The following is a 21,521-nucleotide window of genomic DNA, read 5'->3' on the forward strand; positions in this document are numbered from 1 at the left end:
AATCAGTTTAACACTTTTCAAGCAATGGCAAAAGCCCCCTAGCAGCCTGTAATTCTGACATGGATATCATTGCTGAAGTATCTAGACACTTGATAAGCATTCGCATAACATCTAGCCCCTATTTGGTGGGGATAAACACCTTTATTTGATAAAGGGGAAACTGGGGAAGAGATTTTAAAACCACCTCCAGTTACCCGAAAAGCTGCTTCCTACTAATTCTATGAATCTCATTAAAGTTCAAAAGCCATCAGCAAAAGATCAGAAAATTGAACCCAGGTCTCTCAAGGCAAAGGTGAGCATCCAAACCATTAGGTCATGTTTTTTGTAAGTCAGCTACGCTGAAAGTCTGATCCCCAAATATCCTGGCCACTACAGCCAGTATGGATATGAAGAGGGTTCCCTTACACAGCTCTCCTCACAGCGACTAGTCATCTACAGATTTTGCACAGAGTACTGGAGCAGGTGGGTTATTCCCAGCAGGATGTTTTGCAGCAATTAACATCAGGACTGAAGCGCTGCATGTTGTACACAACCACTGGGCAACATCCAGGCAGTCCAGAAGGAGTGTTGGGGTTTGACAATAAGATTTTGTCAGAAACTCTCATTGTCTGTTACCAGAGTCCCACATCCATCAACAAGGACCTTCACGCAACTCCCCAATAAGTGGAACAATGCACGTGGTGTACCTGGGCCATGGTAAGGGAGGTTGGCCCAAATACAGTCACAGCCCCATGCCATTTGCAAAGATGAAATAACAAAGTGACCACATCTTAAGGCACTGAGCTGGATTTATTCATTTGACCATATCAGTATCAAACTAGAAATCATCTGTTTAAGGTCATGTGTTAGACAGGAGCAGCATTAAATAATAGACATATGAAAAAGAGACTGTGCTTCAGAAAAGATTCAGTATACAACATACATAGTATGCCATTTTAACACAAATGCTTATAAAGAGTCATCCTAAGCATCAAAGAGAGTTTTATAAAAGTTTACGTTCTCATCCCATGGGATGTACAGAACTATGCAGTTTACATAGTTTTACTATCATCCAAAACATCATGTTTCAAATGTATGAGGCACAGCAAGAACAATATAATTCCATTTCCATAGGAACATAAACAGAGCTTGTCACTAATGACATGCTTTCCAAACCATAGCACTCACGGCAATTATACACATGTACAATTTTAAAGTATTAAAAAGCAAGAGTCTGGAGCCTGCCCACTGTTACCAATAGGGAATAACATTCAATCTACCGTTGAAAACTACCCAATATATCCTTGCAGTAGCTGTAACATAGGAAGCAGGTGGAATCACTGTCGTGCTTTGTCAGGGCCAGCTTGCTGCGCTATTCCCAAAGCTAACCGATATAGCCAGTGAAGGATTCCCTCCACCCACAGAGAAGGGGGAAAGGGCCCTGCTTAGCTCTGACAGCCCAGGGAAGATGCAGAGTTAAAACACATCTGTAACCAAGTGATGCTTTGGCTACAGAGATAACTGATAGAAATTAGCTCAGCATAAGGGAGGCCCTGATTTCCATTAAGAGTGACCAGAGACTGGCCAAGTCTCAAAGACAGAACAAGACTGAACCAGTCTTTGATGAGTTAAATCAAGAACTTTTTTTTTTTTGGAAGGTTTTCTCTAAGGACAACTCAGAGAGACTGAATCTTACAGCCCACATGCTCAATTTTCTTTTTTTCACGGCAGTATTTTCAAGCATATATTACAAGTTTTATAAAAGTGCAAGGCCCAGCACAGGAAGATATCCCGGATTAAGACATTCCCAGCAGTGTTCTTTTTGCCATCTTCTTGTTGGTCAACCAGCAAATGCACAAGTGTCGTGGCTTGGGATCAGCTTATCAGAGCCCCTAAGGGTTTAGCTTAATCATCTGTGCAATTAAACACTATTCACATTTGACAGCCTACAATGGCAATATTTTTATGTACAAATTTGAAAATCAAGTCTTAAAATCAAGTTTTAAGAGGTAGAGGTCCACTTCTGACCTGCCAACATAAAATGTTACTGAGTCAGTCATATTCTAAGGCTGGTGGTCCCCTAACAATATTGAAGTAACCAGCTAGAGCTCCAAGATCTATATAGAGTGATCTTTGCCTCTTTAGCAGGTCCGACTCATCCATGCTCCCGGTACACAGTGAGGAATCTAAAAAGGAAAGAGACAAAGCATGTCATTATTGCAAAAATAGCTACACTAGTTCAGTTTCATGGTTGTAGACGTTACTGGAATAATTGGCCTAATATTTGCTTTTATTTATCTGTGGTTTAGAAAGCTTCATTTTTAAGGACAATATAACATAAACCTCATATAAAATAAAATAAAAGGTAACAAATCAACCGACAACTCTAGGGGAAAGAAAGGTAAGCAGTTTGCTACTGAAAACAGCAAGTGTGTTCAACTGTTTCAAAAAAGACCTCCATCAGCTGGGACAGCTAGGCAGAGCTTCCTCATCCTCTGAGCCATAATGCTAAAGGAGAGTTTGGTGCAAGAAAAAAAACCTGCTAACTTTCTGCCAGCTGAGAATTCCCCTTCATTACAGGGGAATTTTCATCTAAACAGATGACATCCTCTTTGTGTCGCTGGGTGTGACAATGCAGAACAAATATGGGACCATCAGTCTCAGATTTTTTTTTCCCTTTAAATCAAGGTCTGAAGAAACCAGACCCTGTTTGCAATGGCAGAACTTCCCTGAATACTTGTATAATGAGTGTCATGGAACTTCATGCTCCTAAACTAAAGTTCCAGTTTAATAGTCAAATATTTTTTCATCTTCAAAAGAATTAATTCAGATGGCCTGAGCCAGTTAAAGGATTATGCACCCACAAGGCAAAGCCTGAAGGATCAATAGATGCAAAGGCTGTGATTGATTTAAATGTTAAGTGGATTTATTGCAACAATTACAGCACCCAAAACTTTGCATAGATATCTTTTCAAATACTTATCACAATCAAATAAACCACTTGTCTGGGGTCAGTTCTTAAATGCCTTTTGTCAGGACCCTCCTAACATATTTTACAAGAAAAGCATTTTGAAGCCTGTTAGCAAGTTGCTGGCACTAAATCTCTCTTGGGCTTGATATTATCTGAGAACCCACTGAGCTTCCTAACTAGTTCATGTGTTATCCTTCATAAAGCACTTACTAATGCACAAGAGAAACTGTGTTCTATCCTACAGTCTTTTTGTTTTTAAAATAAAGGGCTTGTACTACTGACACTCAGTGACATTACAGTCATGGGTTTGTATCTGTCTTTTCCTTTAAGGAAGCAAAATGTTGGATTTGGTGATGGTGGTAGTTGTTGGACCCTTTTTGTTGTTGTTAACAAATCGCTGGTATCAATAAAACATCTGTAGCACTGTGGCAAATTAAGGCAATTTGGGACAGCAACCTATACTTCATGAAGTGCCATGACTGACTCCCAGGTTTTTTTCATGAGCCAGCCCTTCCGGAGCTGCAGAATTCAGGCTAAGTTCTTCCCCTGTTGAAGTCAATGGGCGTTTTACGTAACACTTAATGAGCTCTGGATGTGATCTCATCTGATTGGGAGTTTTACTGGTGTCTTTCCAGAAGCTTTCTGAGTTTTGTTTGTTTCTAAACACTCACTCAAATCAAGTTTTGACACAAAGTAAAATCTACAGAGTGCAAGATAAGTAAGCCTGATGTCATTACCTGTAATGTTTTCTGGCAATTGCAGCTCCTTCCTTGCAAGCAGTCTTTTCCTTTCAAACAATGCTGAATCCAGACTCTGGCACCGCGGCTGCTCTTCTGGGGGTGGGTGTAAGGCTTCGTGCTTCAGTAAGTCTGCTGCAGACAGCCTATGATTAGGATTCCTTTCTAGAGCTGCTTCTAGCAACTCTCTCATGGAAGTGCTGCAGTCTTCAGCAATGTCTTCTAAGGGGGGAGCTTGCTTGTGTATCTGTTGGAATAAAAAAAGACCATTGAAACAGTTATTCCAAAAACAATAGAAGAGGAAGTCACAGATAACCACGAGTGGTCTGGGAATTCCCCACTTAAAACTCATCACCTCCTTAAGCTGGGCTGATCAATGAGAACAGAACATGTAACAAAATCCACCTTTTTAAAATCAGATTTTATCATAAATTTAAAAACTCAAAGCAAGTCCAAGCAAGCCTAAAATCTGGTGCAATGCAAATTCACCAGATTTCTGTACCACACTGGAAGAACCAGAGAATCATATTTGCCAGGCTCCAGTTTTTATCTGCAACTTTGAAGCAAAACAGACAAGTAGGACACAGATGGGCTTGTTTCAATCAAGTTTCACAGTGTTCTAACCCTGTCCTTGCAGTAAACTCAGGGCCTATAAATTGTAACACAAACCACAGAGATGACTCCACCTCAGTCTCTTGTCTTCCCCTAAATGATCAAAACCCACTTCTTCCCTCCCTCCCCCGAAGCAAAAAGGATGATATCATCTCTCTGACAAATATTTTGATAGTTTTTATATGACTGAAGCTTTCCCAACAAAAGTACAGGAAAGCCTTCAACTGAAATTCAGCTATAGCTTTGCTAAGGACACTTACAATATAGAGGTAGGATGGATATGCAGAACGTGGATATCTGTTCACCCAGGGTGGGATGCCAGTTTGCATATGAATAATAGTAGCTCCCATGCTGTAGATGTCCGCTTTTGTTGTGTGGCCTCTGCAGAGGATAACTTCAGGGCTCATGTAAATCTGTGAAGAATAGACAAAAAAAGATTAATCAATAGGGGAAAACAAGAAGCAAAGATGAATCGTTACATTTTGTGATCTGGAAAACTCCCCTCTGAAGAGATGCACCCCACTAGTACCTGCAGCCTAAAGACCAAGCACCGTCTGGGGAATAAGATTTTTCTGCTCTGTACGTTACCACAATCACAGGGATTTTCTGGTCTGGCACCTGGACGAAGTCATATTCCAGGTTTGCCCTCCCCAAACAGGCCACAGCTCAGTGGCTATGGGACTTAGCTGAGCTGTGAGAGGCTGAGGTTCAAGCCATGGCTCTGCTTTGTACAGCTGTGTAGCAGGAACCTCATCCCTCCATAGCAAAAGGAGGTGCCTGAATTGCCAGTTTGTATTGCCAGGACTGCTCCATTCTGCTTGCACAACATGGCCATGCGCTAGGCTAAAGAGAGAGGGTGACCCTCACTGCTAGCCACCCAGCTGGGGGTAAGAGTCCACTCTTCAAATCCCTGTTACATTGGATACTATACAACTCTTCTGGGCAGAACTGACAGATATACACCTTCCTGTCTTCCTTACTCTTTTCCTCTCCACTCCTTATCCAATAACCTGCATGTTGGGGTATTATCCTAAGAAATGGGATGGTGAGGAACAAACCAAGTCTAAGGTAACGCACAAATTAAAAGCCAGGTCTCTTAAGTCCTGCTGCATGCCCTTTCCACCAGGTTATCCTCAGGGCAGCTATTAAGGCAAGCATCCCTCTTCCATCCTTTTTTTAAACCAAAAATTCTAATCTTGTCTAAACCAAAATACAGTTTCCATCCAAACATTTCACTGAAAAGTTTGGATTTGTCAAGACCCTGAAGAAGGATCTAGTGGGAAGCTCCTGCCAGCTCCAGGCAGCTGGGAGCACAGCTGGAGGAGAACGAGATGGGCAGGATGCAGGAGGCACACCCCGCAGCTGGCAGGAGCTGCCTGCATGGCTCGGCCACCGCCACCAGCCGAGGGAGTAGGTTTCAACACTATGTGGGCACAGCCCACAACACACTAGGTTAGCAAGCCGCGCTGTTTGCTTCTGGTTTCTACTTTTCCCTCACCCAATTTCCCTCAAAAGGAACCAAACAGAACTTTAATTAGTTCAAGTCATCCTGCCACAAAGAATCACATTAAAAGCCATTAACTGACACAAGAGCAGGAAGTTAAGTCATCACCACATGGTTTGACTACTTACTACCACAGATTGAGAAAGGCTGCAGGGCTCACGCAAATTCCAAGGAATATTTCCCAGTAAATCACATACCACATCTGCAAACAGAGCTTCAGATCGGAAGCATGTGCAAAGGTTCAAGCAAGCATCTACAGCTGCTACTTACTCCTATCCATTGCTTTCCTCTGGGCTACGATAGAGTAAGTGCATCCGCACCTGCTGCCTTTAAGTCTCATAAGGACCAAAGAACAGAATTTCTACTTTTGTAAAAAAATACACGATTAGCAAATACAGTGTGACTTGTGTGAAATCTATATAAACAAAAAGCAGCTGCCTTCCCGAGGAAAAACGATGCTGGAACAAGAACCTGTCTGCAGTTATAGTCCAGGTGTGAAAATGGTCAAGAGGCACCTTGATTGCACAGGGACAAAAAGCAAAAATGAGATGTGCACCAAAGCTGTGATTTCAGACTGATTTAGACTGGCCTAAGACTCTTGTCACCGAAGTAGGCGGCCCAAGCCCCGGATACCTTGCCATTCTCACTCCTTCCTACTGCTGGGCTGGCACGCGTCTACTGGTCAGACCAGAGACACAACACAACTGAAAACCAGTCCTTTTCTTTATACTGTGCTAGTTATACTTTAGCATTCATGCAAATGAATCACACCTTCCACATTCAATAAACCTCAGCAGACGAATTTTTCCTCCCCTCAAATGGTTGTAACTGAAGCTTACATATTTTAACAAAGTGACAGAAGCGTGAGAGAAAGTGTAGCAAATGCCTAGAAAAAGTATTTCTCGCAGAGCAGTTTCATCACAACCAGGGTATATTGTGCTGCATGCCTTGTACACACTATTCAGAAACACATTTTTTTCATGCTACACCAACTAAACAAAATTTAACTATCTTTCAATCATTCTGTCAGAATTGCAACTATTCATTTTCATAAACACAAAGCAGATTCACTACATTCAGACTTCCTGTGCTATAGAAGCAAATAAAAACCCTAATAAAACCTAATAAAAACCCCCACAGGAGAACATGCACAGGAGAAAGATACCTCCAACTGCCACTGGCTTCGTGGACACAAGTCCCTACCAATGCCAGACATAAGAAACCATTCAGTTCACAGGCACAATGCTGCATGGCAGTGATAGAGCCCAAACAAGGGGTTGCACAACCATGTGAAGAAACAGCACTCCTTGACAACTGCACCACTTCTTAAGGCTGCATAATAGAGGGTGCAAAACTTAGGAGGACTTTGGAGTCCAGATCTTACTTTGAAAAAAAAATCAAGAAAGCCAGCGCTATCAAAGACTACAGAGGGCATTTGTGGGTGACTGGATTAGGCAACCCACAAGGCTGAACACAGGCACTGTGGAGAGGAAGATGCCTGGGAGGAAGACTGTGAGCAGAAAAACCTATAGACTAGCATTCATGATGTTCCTTTAAGTCTTTGACTGGCATTTGAATATCTCCTTTCCCAGCACTCTCTCTGTGACTTTACTTCTGGCCTGCAATGCTGCGGTGGAACGGCAGGATTGCTGGTTCTGAGGACTGCCTACCTCTCCCCCGAGACAGTCAACACCAAGTACCACCATGTTTCAGGGTTGTGGGGACTATCCGCTTTCTGAGGACGTGACTGCAGGTGCTCAACAGTGCAGAATAATTTTCTTCCTACTAAATGAAGAATTAAGCGTTTTCCACAGTTGTTCCTACCAACACGAACTTGGCCTGTCCTCCAACAGCCGGGAGAGGATCATCACCAGTCCACTCCACAAACTTAGAAATTTCCTTTTTACACACACCTCCATCCTTGGGAAATACCCTACCAGGGCTTCCAACTCATTCCCACCATTTTTCTTATTCTCATTAACAGCACACAAAACCCCCTTAAACAAACAAATAAAAAACCCCAAACCAAACCAAAATAAAAAAAAACCACAAAGCATGTACATCAAATGCCAGAAAGCATGTTGCTTCCAGTATAGTAAGCATTGTAAGCTCTTTACTCCCCTGACTAGAAAGACAGTGAAACTCAGAGGTCTGTAATTTCTGCAGTTTCAAAGGAGGAGTCAAACTACTGTGTTGAGCGGGTCACCCCAGTCCATACCTGGTATCTCAGAAGAAATCTTTGCTAGAGCAAAGAACAAATTCCTATCTGAAGTGTCTCTGACCAGCAGCTGATCCACTGAAAACAACCCTCCTCAGAGTACTGTTCCCTTGTTTGACTTCAGTGAACCCTGATTTCTCTTTGACTTCAGATTTAGAAATTGCTAAGAAATGGGACTACAGAGAAGGTGACATGGCTTTCAAAGTCTAACACCTGATTCTCCATTCAGCAAGTTGAAAAGAAAAATATGATTGAGATTACACTAATGTTTGTTTGTAACTTTTTGATGTTGTTATAAAAATCTTTTGCCCAAGTTTCTACCCTCAAGCTCCAAATTTGAGCCTAAGCATCACAACCGTAGGAGTAATATAAGAACTTTTGTCCCTCCAGCTTCTTACCTCTGTTCCTCTAAGGTCTTTGGGATAGTAAATGTCTTCAGTCATTTGAACACTTAGGCCAAAATCCACCAAAACAGCCTTAGTTGACATAAAGACAATGTTGCTTGCTAAAAGAAAAATAAAAATGGCAACATTTAAGTTTCTAGCATGTTAGGCATTTATTTTACAATGTGCCAGTTTCATTTGGATGTAGACAACACAGTACTTCTCCTAGCGAAAATGGATCTGTTAGCAACTGAGTTCAATTTTAAATCATATCTTAAAAATCAACCTAGACTGGTTTACATAAAAGAAGAATCAACATTTGGAGAATTTCCTAGCTTAAAAAAAAGAGAGAGAAAAAATGGCTGATGGTAAGGGAGGAAGGTGGAAGATTGGTAGGCACCTCAGTGCAGTGAGGCTTGCTCTGAAGACGTTTAATGGTCTCCAAGGTGGAGAGCATGCTGTGCAGGTCTGGATATAAACAACATAACTGTTGGTCACCAAGCGGTTTCTCTACACTAACAATTTAAATGAAGACAGAAGTAGAGAGGAACCGAGGCCCCTCCACAGCAGCCACACCAGTCTCCTGCAGCAGTCAGCAATAGCAGCTCAGCATGATGACAGAGGACAAGACTATGGCTGCAAAAGTAATACAAGACAGGGATTTCCAAACTCCCACCACATTGCTGCAATATCTAGGAGCTTAACTCACTTTCCTTCATAAAACTCTGCCTAAGGCACAACTTTGTGCTCAGAGGGCTTTCTTTGCAGTTGTATTTCTGATCAAATATTTATGAAGGTAGTACTGCGTGTAAACCTTGAGAAATTCTTGTTTGCCATTTCAGAAGACAAGAACAAATGAAGTCTTCAAGTTACACAACAGAAACACATCTCCCAGAGGAAACTGTGGGTCATTTTCCATCTTGACAGTGCCCACCATGCCCACCCAGTGAGAAGACACAGACTTGATTTTAGCAGTACTGGTTCCTGAAGCAATCCTTCACATACCTGCCTCCTAACCAGTGCTACAAAACTACAAAAATAAAGGTGTAATTTTAGGGATACCTTTGAAGATACAGATTTTAAACACCATGTAAAGGACAGTGCAGAGGCCCACACTGCCACAGTGCAGCAAGCTCTGCTGCCTGTTTGGGACTGCACCCAGCCCCAGCTTCAGCTGGTTTTGGGCAAAAGTTTCCCCCGCCAAATAACCTTCAATTTAACCGCTTTCCAACCAAGGGTTAAAGTGAGTGGCAGCACTGAGCTGCTACTAAGAACCAACAGAAAGTCCTCCTCCCCTTCCTGGCTCAGGGTCGTCTTCTTCCCAGTAAAATCCCCATCACCTCCTGCGTCAGCAGGACAGACTCAAAATGCAGTAAGGATGACATCAGAAATGTTTGGGAAACAGCCTCTTTTATCGATTCCACCTGATGGGCAAAAGCACACACCTCATCTCCCTCAAGCAGAGGCCACCTCGCCAGGTGGTGGGTACAACTACCATTAAGGGCCAGGGTTACCCAGCTCACCCCTTCAAACAAAACAGCTCCCTGCAGGCAGGAGCATGGCCGGGGTTTGCACCCAAGCACCTCTGCCTCAGCTGCTGCCCTGCATTCAGTAACACAGAAAAAGGCTGGAAAAAGCAAAATGCGCTCACATTCACCACGTTCACAATGGGATGGTTCTCCTATCCACTATGTAGATGTTGTAGGTTGGGTTTTGGCTGGTTTGGTTTTTAAACCTCTTAATTAATGTCTTTGTTACTGTCAATTACAGTAAACCCATAGGAAAGACTTACTACAAATGAGAAAGCACAACTAAGGGAAAAATTAAGGAGTTTTATAGTTGTCAGAATCTCAAAGGCTTACATCTAAAGTACTGACCCACATTAACTAAAAGTAATGCAAAACTGAGATAAAAATTTAGCGATTCTTGATAACTGTCTTCTGTCAACTATTTATTGTAACACTTCAGTTTGAATATTTCTGTTTTAAGCCCTCAAGTTCAGCAAAAAATTAACTCACAGAAGAGGTAAGTCTTCATTAGAAGCACTGCTACCAGAAAGGCAGAATTTACCTGTCTGCGGGCATAGGTGGTGCTGGGAGAAACAGTATTTAATATTAAATTAAATGTAATGCATTAAAATTAATTTTTAAAGCAATTTAATACTAATGTATTTAATTTCGGTTTAGTATCAGTATGTTTCAATTATTTATACACGTTAATACTCAGAGCTTTTTAAAAGCAAATATATAGTAAAATTTGCAGTAATTGCTGAAAGAAAAAAAGAGTACAAATTAGGTATTTAGTTCCAAAGCATCTCAAACTGAGAAACATCCATGCAGAAACATAAAACCTAAAAGAAGGTGCAAGAGGAAGGTGGGCACGGAAGCACTCAGGATGAATTTACATGGAAAGAGGGAAACTTCTGGTTTAACACAGACTGCTAATTTCACTCATTTTCTTTAGGTTTTTATTTCAAATTGAGTTGCTTAAGAAAGGCAAAGGAACTATGACTTTCGAATCATCCTCTCCACTGCAGTGAATTAATAGTGTAAATAATTATTATCTCCAGAACCCAACCTTGTCATTTGTTGAGCATTATCCATCTCTCCCTCCCAGAGATGCGAAGCTATGCACCCCAGCTCAGTCCCAGGCTCTCCAGCAGAGCCCCAGCCCTGCTTGGACCAGAAAGCACCCCAAAGAATCCCACACACATACGTTTGATATCGTGGTGGATAATCCTCTTGGAGTGGAGAAAGTCAAGTCCTTTCAGAATATGCTTTGTCACCCAAATGATTTCAAATTCTCTCATAGGACCACAACTCTCCAGCTTTTCCATGACAGATCCTCCCTCTCCAGCTTCCATAAAGAGATGGATTGTCTCATCCCACAAAATAGCACCATATAATTCAGCAATGTTTTCGTGACGGAAACATGCCTGTATTTCAACATCCGATGGTTTGAACTGTTCCACTGGGACCTAGGATATTGAAACAAAACCACAGAAAAGCAGCTCAAAAAACAAGTTATCTGTACTAACACTAGTTATCCTGTAGATAAAAATGTAAGAAGGAAGCAAAGCATTCCTATGCACTTGTTAAAATATGGAGCTTTATTTTGATCCTGTGACTTGTTCTTCCTTTCCAGTTTAAAGTTGAGAGAGTTTTTGGAATCATGCCCAAATAAAAAGCGCAATCTTCCAGAAAAAGCGATGTAGCAAGAGTTATTCCTGTCAAAATCCAGTGGTTATGTAAAAGCTCTATGCAAACTTCCTGGTGAAGGAGATAAAAATCCCACTGCTTTTTCCATTAGCTTTGTGCAGTCTCATCTGCTCTACCAGAACTATACACTCATCTGACACGTGGATCAGTGCTTGCAGTGCTCAGCAAAGTCTACAGACTAATCATGGTCAGGACCATTACTGACCTCGATTCAATCCTTATTAGCACTGTTTTATGGCTCACAAGAAATGAAACCTGCTTTAAAGTGAGAAAATGGCAGCACTATATTTCTTTAAAAAGTCTTGATAGCAGATTGCCAAGACAATAAAAAGCAGTGTTTGCTTAGACATGGAAAGGCTACTACCGCTCTTTTTATTCTCCTTCCCTCAGATTTGTGGTTGTGAACCAAATAAGAGGCTCACATTTTTTACTGCAATGAGAAATACTCTTTGTATCTTCAGAAATGTTAGGAAGCTTTAATGCTGCAATGAGTTATGCAGGAGTGGCAAACTAAATCTGTCCCCATGTGGATACACCGGCTGCAGTGGAAGGACATACAACAGCCTTCCCAACTCTTTCCCATACAGAAGTAATGCACATGCTTTACTCATGAGCAGGGGGATATAGAGCAGTGTCCCAGCTGAGATTTTACTGGCCCTAAGCATTTACTGTTCAGTTCAGAATAGTATCTTGAAGGTAAAGTTGAAAGAAAATGTTGGCATGTATAAAAATAGGGAAGTGCTTCAGCAGTTTTCTTGAAATGTCTCACAACCTTATGCTCAGTCAGTGCCCAAAACACAATAAGAGTTGCACTTAAGCTGAGCTCTCAGGGACATTAATGGCACTGGAGTAAAGAAAACTTATGTCTGAAGACCCCAGTGAAAGCACAAGATCCTAAAACCATCTGCAGCAACAGGGTTTTGCTATCAACTTCAGTGGGGACGTGACCTCATGCTGATATTTTACTGCCTTGAGTACAGCAGGACAAGTAGAAATACTTCTACCCCCACAGCACAGCAGGCCTGCCCACATGGCAGTTACACATACTTCCAGATACTCTCAAAATGCTGAAACTTTTGCAGTCTCAGAGACAAAAAAATTAAAACAAGTTAACAGTTTAATAGATGGATTTTTCCTACCTTGTGTAGGCCAACAAAATGAAGATGATCACCAGCCTAACAGCAGAATTTGATGCAGACATATTTGAAAATATACCATATGTACTGTGTCGTACAATATTTGCTCAGAGATAAAACTACTGAACTAACCAGTTTGCATGCCATTCGTTTCTTGGTTTCTCTGTCTTGGGCTAAGTACACCTTCCCAAAAGCTCCCCGAGGAATAAAATCAGAGCCAATGTTCCTGTAAGTCAGCTTCCACGGAAACAGGAGCACATCCGAGTCAATTTGATAGCGCCCATTCTTGGGTGTGATCTGTGGAGTTAAATAAAAAAATAATAATAATAAAAAAAATCGCAATGAAGTTAAAACTACTTTAAGCCTGATTAATTTTATACATGTGGTAGGAAAAAAAAAAAATCACTTGTATATGTGCATGATGCATGCGATCTGTTCAGCAGTCTTTATTTAGAAATGCCAAATGGGAACAGCATGTGAGGTGTGGCATTCATTCACAGCCCAGGCATCCACGTTTCTCTCCAGTGACTAATTTACAAAGTGTAAGTTGCAATTAATTGTCTTGAAACAACAACAACAGAAGCTGGATTAATGAAATTACCCACCTCTTGTTATTAGGTTTACCTGCACATGTTTGTCCTTCCTGTAATCTACTAACTTGTTATGCCACATACCTGTTACTCACAGGCTATCTTATACAATGTGAGCAAGAGTTTCAGCATTTCCTAATATCACATGTACTGCTAGGGGAACACATTTTAATTTTCCATCCTGTATCAGAGTTTCTGCTGCTTAGTAAAAGGTTGAAGAACTCTGCTGCGATTTTACCAGCTAACTTCTAGTTTTATACTGTAGTTAAAAAAAAAAAAAAAAAAAGCACACCATCTGCTTTAGGTGGGTAATGTTGGGAGCTTTGGTTCTCTATACTGTCCGTCAACAAGGCAAAGAGGGTTGCTCCAGGAAGCGATTCAGAGCATCTAAGTCAGTATCTTGCCCTAAATCTTCCTCCGAAACAGCTCCCTCCCTCTGCACGACAGAGAAAGACCAAACTCCTAAGTACAGCCATGTGAGTACTGCTTGAGGTTTGATGTTATTTCTTCAGTCTCTTAGTATTCTCTCAGCTAAAGAATTAGTAATGTTTCCTGAGAATATGATTCTAATTAATTCAGGGATATAAAGTATTGTCCGTATCTTGAATAGCATTAACCTGTTTATTGCTCCTTTATCGAGATTCTTGAAGATATGTAAAGGCAGATCAAGGATATTATCACTTCATGTCTGTCACATGGCCTCACGCACTTAGCTCCTCAGCTACCCTTTTTAAGATAACAGCATATTAGGAAAATTATTTGGTTTAGATTTCTTTTTAAGAAGTAATGCACATAATCTTTCTGTGCTTTAACTACCTTCATGTTTTTTAATTAGGAAAGTATCTTCTTGACTGCTAAAACTGTAATTTGTGACTAGTATTTACATGAAATAAATTAATTCTTTGAAGTTCTTAATTTTCAGGACGATAAGTTCTGAACTGTTGGGGGGTGCGTGTCTTTTTATTAAAAGTATTTTGCTTAGGATATGCAGAATGAGCCTCCCCTCTACTTATCAGAAGCAAGGTAAAGACTAGCAATCTGTACATCTCGCCTGCTCACTTCTGCATTTCAAGGGGTTGAGACTAGATAATTCACATAGGTTACACCTATCCTGGAAAGTAACAGAGACCGAGTGGAGTGGATTTGCAGAGCAAGAGACTTACAACCACTACACTATTCACATTTTCAGGAGGCTTTCAGGACTAGTTCCGAGCCTGGTCCTATGCAGCGAATGCTCATCTGTGGCTGTAACACATCCTGCAGTTTAGTTTCAACCGAAAGAAGTCCAGCTTGTGCGCTCCAAGACCCTTCGTGACACGAGCCATGGTGCAGTCAGTGGGGGTAACCAGGCAATCAAAACCACTCCTGATCCTAACTAAAACACTGTAGATATTTACAGTGTAGATGCACCTGCTGAAATGCATGTACAGGTAATGCCCTGCCTCCAATCCTCAGTTGCTTAATGGGATCATATGCACCTCATAGTACTTGGTTCATACCAATTGTATGCATCTGTAGAAACAATATGCATGCAAAATAACCACGAGTATGTTGAACAGTGTCTATCCTAAGTATAGGAAACATTTAATATTAGTAAGTGTCATTTCAGTGTTACAGAGTTTAAAAGGGACTGTTTTGCAATACTGCAATGTTCCCTCCAAATCAAAATAAAGCAATACCCTGTGCTATTTCACACACAAACTCAGTAACCAGTAAGCCTCAAGCAACCAATGTTCACATATAAAACATTACATGCAAGATATTTTAGATGATAGATGTAGAAAACATCTTAAGAAAATAAAGCAGCAGAACACACATATATGAATAAACTTCCATTTCATAGTTGATTTGTTTCCAGAGCAACTGATTTTAAGCAGTCCAATGACACTAACATCTACAGATGCTTGTAGAACACCAACCATTTTAGAGAAAAAATGAACATATCTCAAAGCAACACATCTATATTCGAGTTTAGCAGTGTGTGATATTACATAATACTGTTAATTCGGAAAGTCACAGTTGATACTATATGCTTTTTCTCCTTACATTACTACTTTTTACATTTTGTGCATAGAGAGTGAATTCAATAAATATACCAAAATAGATGCTAGACTTTTATTGGGAGTTTTGCATAATGAACTCTTTTCACTGCACAAACACAAGGCACTAGGAAAACCCTTACCATTTCCCAAACCTGTAAGCCATCATAGTTGTGGCTTTTGCTTTTTTACTGCGCATCTCAAGTTTGTATTCAATGTTGGGAAATGTTTTCTAATCTCCGAGGATCCCAAGAGGCAACACAGAGTGGATCTTCCTGAACAACAGACCTTCTTCCATAGCTGCCTGAGACTGCAGGGGCTAGACTTGATGACCTCAGAGATCCCTCCAGTCCCAGATTTGCACAGAGAACAACAGCCTGACTGTTACTCCTGGGATTGGGGGTGATCTTTGTTTAGATTTACTAAAAACTTCTAACTCCTAAGGTCTACTAATTTTCAAGTAAAAAAGAAGAGAGACATACCATATTCAAAAGGATTCCAGATTCTTGCTGTCTGCATCCTTTAAATTGTTTTGAAGTGTTAGACACCTGATTTGCAAAAGCAAGCAGGTCTTCCACAGTCCCATATTTGACAGAGGACATCAAAGAAACCTCCCTTTCACAAAACAGCAAGGATTCCGCACGTTCTTCATTTTGATTTGCCTCTTCACACATTGTAATCAAGCTGTCTTCATAGACTGCAAGGTCTCCACCTGGATAAAGGTTTTCCATGATGTCGATCACCTCAGACATATTTAAATTAGTTAGCAACAAGTCAATCTCCTCTTTGCTATCACTACCCGTGCTCATATACTCCATTACTGTCCACTTTGCAAAACCACTCCTGAAAAAAAAAGAAACAAACAAACCTGAAAACATTTTTCACCTAAATTTGTTTTAGCAAAGTAAGAATGAAAAGAAGTGATCGGGGTGATAGACAGCTCATCATTATACAGTTAGATTTAAAATTATTAATTTGTATTATGAAGAAAATCATAATTAGCAGACTGGGTGAAGAGGAAATGGAAAAAAACTCTGCTAGTGAAATTTTATTTAGAAGTTATTAATGAACCTCCCCTGTCATTCATTCCTGGAATTTACCTTGATAAAGCTTTTTGTTAGAGGAACTGGCACAGTAAGGAAGCACATACTAGTTCTATTTTGCTGGATAGGCAAAAATGAAGGAGCACCTTTATTATTTGGAAATTAATGACAAAGAGGGATATAAATGTACTCAACTAGCTTATCCCCAAGTTTTTATGAGCAATTTATGTGATGTGTCCAGAAAGATTAGAAGGTCATGGAGCAAGATCATTTCACTAGCAATAAACATCTGTTAGTATCATTGCATAAAGCACAAGTCACCACCTGATATACACGATCCATCTTTTTTGAAAATAACTGATCAGAACTAGACTTGAACTGAAATTTTCACCAGTTTCAGAAGAAAGTCAGAAATGGAGTCATCACAAAAGCAAAGACCTTCTGAAGCAGTTTCCAGCAGTTTGTTCTGCCCTCGCTAGTCCTAACAATAACTTTTTAAGGTAAATCTTGACCATTTTGCTGAAGCGGACTTTCACTAAAAGAAACTGGGTTCAATATCCCAAGAAATCCCTTCCCATCCCAGGTTCTACTTTAAGCCAGAGAGAGTTACTTTATTCAAGTTAAAAACATATGCATCGTCAGTCATTAAAATACTTATACAAATAGTTTTCAACACGTAAATGTCTACAGGACTTACCTTGTATTTATCCTGGTTACATCACACAAAACCATCAAAAACGTCTCAATATAATCCCTAAAGTCGTCATGTTTCTTGAACCTGTATTTACCACCGATGATAATTTCACAGCGTTCTGTAGCAGTCTATTAAAAAAAGCAAAACAAATAAAGCCATGGCATACCAGCTCAGGCAGAAAGACTGGTTTATACTCATATGATCATTGGCTTCACAGGCTTCACGGAAAGAAAAACTAGTAATCACAAGGCTGAGATAACAGGGGATTTTTCTGCAGAAAACAATGACAGCTCAAAAAAGAATCAAGCTACTCTATGATCATCCAGATTTCCAAGTAGTAGTGAAAAATAGTTTTTTCCATGATTAGGTCCTCAGTTTTATCCTCCCTGCCTCATGCTTGCTAGTAGCAAAGAAGAGAAGGATCTCCTTTTCCTCTAGCAGAACTGAGTAGATCATGCCCTATTTAGAGAGGTCTCACTTCCTTTTCTCATAATCCACTGCAACCATCTATTCTGGGCAAAAGATAACAACGAGACAAAAAGATACTTAAAAAAAAGGAAAAAAGAAAAGCAGCAAGCACAACTTATTTATCTCAAGGACAAGCAGCAGACTCGGTCCCCTGAGGCCATGAAGCAATGCCATTTACCCAGGTACAGTTTCTGGTTATGATCATTATCTTTCTTACCCTCCCCACAAGGACGTGGAAGCTTTGTGGCACATATTTCTCATGGGTTAGAGAATTTACGTCAGCTCTAACGTTGAAGAAAACGGAGTAAAATGACGCAGCTGATTTGGCAAAGAAACCGAGACCATGTGCTGCGAGTTCGAAAGGCAGGACAGGACAGCTCAGCAGACGCAACACAGGAAAAGGCAAGGGGAGTGCCTGCAGTGCAACGCGCTCCTTTTCAAATCTTTGGGGTGACGGTGGCAGAGCAGCACCCAGCCCACCTGTCCCCCCAAGATGAACAGAGTGACTTTCACCAGCACTTTACAGCAGTTCACCCAGCCTCAGGTCAACCTGACAGCACCTCCGGCATTAGGGCAGCTGGGTAGGAAACCTTGCGGTCGCTAGCACTACTCAAGGGGGGAGCAGCCAGGCTTTGTATCCGGGGTGCTGACAGAGGTCAGTTTTTTCCAACCTACACAAGAAATAAAAGATGCTAGGAGTGTTTTCTAACCCCTAGCATCCCACCTTCCTGCTCTGTGCCCAAGCTAAAGGCTGTTAACAAAGCCTGAAAGTGTTTACTCTTCATTATAAAGGAGATTTCTTTTTTTCCCCACAGCAGGACTTTATTCATTGCTTTTTTTTTTTTTTTTTTTTTTTTTGGTGCTGAATTAGTGGGGGTGGAGAGAAAAGAAACAGTCCAGTCATAAAAGGAACTGAGAGACTGCATGTGTAAAGTCAGGTAAAGTTAGAAACTAGTCCCGAGGGACTTTCTGAAGAAAAACATGAGCCTCTAGATGCTCTAGTCTTTTGTGGATAAAGACAAGTACGTACCATGAATTAACTAATTCACTCTCTGATAACATTTTCATGCGTGAGGCATCTGTACAGTTTAGACCAAATGCAGCTTTCCAAAAGTGCCAGCTCTGCTCCATTCCTCAAAATGTTCCCAAACTACAGCACAATACTAATAATATTCTTGACAGTTTCACTACTACCCAAAAAGCTCTGAATAACAAGAAAAAGTGGCTATAAACTGCGTGTTCTTGGTTCTGTGCTTTTAGTGCTTGAGAAAAGCTGCATCTTCCCCTCTATCTAGCAAATTCTAAACACTAAGTGTTTACATTAGGCGAGCAGTGTCCAGACTACGTAAAGCTGATTTTTTTAAAATTATGCAGCAGTTTATGTTATTATATTTCCACCACTAAAAAGGTGTCCATTTGCCAACAGGGAATTCACTCTTTCTTTTTATCCCTAAAATCCTGTACTAGTATGTGTGGTGGGCAGTCAATTTATGTTCTAAATCATTCTGCACAATGCAGGTACGTGAAAAAATTCCATCACTAAGTATGCTTTACTTAGGTTCTCAGTTAAAAAACTGGTTTTGCCTACAGTGGGAAAATAAAACTAAACGTAAGCACTTAAGTCAGTTGCTAAAGCACACGACTCTTTCTCCAGTTCTGCCATTATTTCAACATCATCACATGAGTAATCTGCAAGCCAAGTTTACTTCTCTATTTATCACGAGTAGCTTTTCCTTAAACCCCTTTTTCTGAGACGTATGCTGCTTGAGAGCATCCTTATATCCACCATATTAAAATACAAGCAACCGGATACCAGACCTCTGAGCTCCTGTGGGACTTTTCTGTGTCAAGGATCAACAAAACAAAAAACCCAAACAAAACCTACAATAAAAATAAATACTACTAAGAAAAAAAAACCTAACCAAAAACCGCAGACTGGCTTAACACAATCACACACCCATAATAAAGATTTCTCGTGCTGCTTTTAGGGAATAATTTTTTGGTCTGAGCGGCAAGTAATTGCCCACCAGTGATGAAAAAAAAGTCCTTATTTGCTTTTAAGAAAGGTTATCGACAGACCTTGAAAAACGCAATCCCTTAGAAATACAGTTCTGCTGCCAAGGGACAAGAAATATCGACAATTTCAACTTCCACGCCATTTCGGATTTTTACTTGGGAAAAATTAAAAAAACCACCAGCAACAAAACCCACGAAAAAACCCGAACCTCCTATCGCTGACAGCGGCAGAAAGTTCACCTCCAGCAGGGAGGTGTTGCAGTGCCCCCTCCCCGCCCTGCAGCCCCCCCCCCCAGCCCTCCGGCGGACCGCATAGGTGCTGGAGACCAAACGGGGGCTGCCGAGAAGGCTGAGGGCAGCCAGCAAGCAGCCTGCCCAGCCATAACCCCCTGCATCCCCATGCCCACCCCCTGCTGCCAGCCGGCCGGGCTGGAGGGCGAGCGGCGAGGCAGCCCCGTCCCGTCTCTGCCGGCGCCTCTCCCCAGCGCAGCCCCCAGCCCCGCTCCCCCCCCAGGCCCCACTTACCCGCGGGGCTCCGGGAGAGGCCGCGCCGCCCGCCCGCCCGCCCGCAGCCAGCGCCGGGGCCGCTCGGCCGGGTCCCGCGGGAAACTCCCGGGGGCGGGGAAGGCCGCAGGTAGCGCCGCCCGCTCCCGGCCGGGGCGGGGGACCGGCGCGGCTCCGGCCGGGGTTTCTATTTCGGTTTCCTGGAAGGCGGGAGCGAGCGCCGCCCGCCCGGCGCCGGGCGCAGACCGGGGCGGCCGGCCGGCCGGGGGGAAGCGAGGCCCCGGCTCCGCCCCGGTGCCGGCGAGCGCTCTCGTCGCGCCCCGGCGGTCACTGGCTGGCGGCACCGGCGAGCCCCTTCCCACGGCCCCTCGTGTTCCCAGGCGCATCTAGGGGGGGCTGCCGGCAGCTTCCGACACACGCTTAGTTTAAGCGTTGTCTGGAAAAAAAAAAAAACTTAAGCTGAAACTCTGGTGGAATTTAGGGCAACAACGTGAAGGATTCGTTAGTGGCAGTAGGACTAAAGTACTCCGGGAGACAGTAGCGCGAGTTTGGCAGTTGCTAAAATGGGGCAGGGCTACGTTTTATTTCTCACCCAAAAGGCAGGAACTCACGCGGGACCGTGCTGCCCAATAGCTTCCTCTTCAGTGAATGAGTTTTTAAGGAGAGAAGCAGCACCTCTCCATCACCAAAACCAGTTGCCGCAGCACTAGGAGCTGATGAGTTGAACCTGTCTCAAGGTCTCACCAGACATGAGCTCATGAGCTGTATTTTCTGTTTATTATCTGCACTATAATGACTATTTGCTTACCGAAGTCAATGGCAAAACTTTCACTATAAAGTTTCAGGACAAACACCCACCTTAGGCCTCAGTGTTTGTTATCAGTACATACAACTCCTTTTCTGTTTATATTATCCAGACATACTGACTCCCTTGTTTAAAGGTTATACGTCTGCCATCCCTACCACGTTGTTCACAACTGTCCAAAGCATGGCACAAACAACGTTCTGAAATGTGCGGGGACTCAGACAGACTCACTACCTGATTTTGTTTTCCTTAGCATCATAACTTAGTATGTGGAACAATGCTAGCAGGATTAAGCTGTTTGCACATTGTTTCTTCTCCAAAATATACAGATGATAAATACATTGCCAAACCTCCATAAAGAAGTGTCTTCTTTCTTGAGTCTGACCTTGTTCAATTGTGCTACTACAACTGCACTAGCATTTGCTAAGAAACATCAGTGAAAAAATGCAAGAAAGTTGAAGATGATTAAAGGAAGAAAAAACTGAGGAAGGAAATGGATTGAGGAAGAAGGTAGGCCACGGGACAGGTAGGTAAAATGGAGAGAGGCCGGGGCTAGGAGAGGGCGGAATTGGCAACACCTTGAAAGTGGGAGGTTAAGGCTGGG

At 42.0% G+C, this 21,521-nt stretch overlaps 1 protein-coding gene across 3 annotated transcripts; it reads right to left on the bottom strand.

Moving 5' to 3' along the window:
- Window positions 1-770: 770 nt before the first annotated feature.
- MAP3K8 (mitogen-activated protein kinase kinase kinase 8) lies at window positions 771-20,228 on the bottom strand. Of its 3 annotated transcripts, none has more exons than XM_049798561.1 (9): window positions 20,134-20,228; window positions 17,128-17,252; window positions 15,870-16,230; window positions 12,891-13,055; window positions 11,120-11,381; window positions 8,420-8,526; window positions 4,560-4,712; window positions 3,688-3,934; window positions 771-2,165 (listed from the first exon to the last, which is right to left on the bottom strand). In XM_049798561.1, exons 2-9 carry the CDS (start codon window positions 17,160-17,162, stop codon window positions 2,032-2,034), a joined length of 1,464 nt encoding a protein of 487 aa, XP_049654518.1. In that variant the 5' UTR covers window positions 17,163-17,252; window positions 20,134-20,228; the 3' UTR covers window positions 771-2,031. The 3 variants fall into 3 exon arrangements, with proteins under 3 accessions (XP_049654518.1, XP_049654517.1, XP_049654520.1); XM_049798560.1 differs by lacking the exon at window positions 20,134-20,228 and adding an exon at window positions 18,623-19,806; XM_049798563.1 differs by lacking the exons at window positions 8,420-8,526; window positions 11,120-11,381; window positions 20,134-20,228 and adding an exon at window positions 18,623-19,805.
- Window positions 20,229-21,521: the final 1,293 nt, after the last annotated feature.

The sequence above is a fragment of the Accipiter gentilis genome, chromosome 4, assembly GCF_929443795.1.
Source record: "Accipiter gentilis chromosome 4, bAccGen1.1, whole genome shotgun sequence".
NCBI lineage: Eukaryota > Metazoa > Chordata > Aves > Accipitriformes > Accipitridae > Astur > Astur gentilis.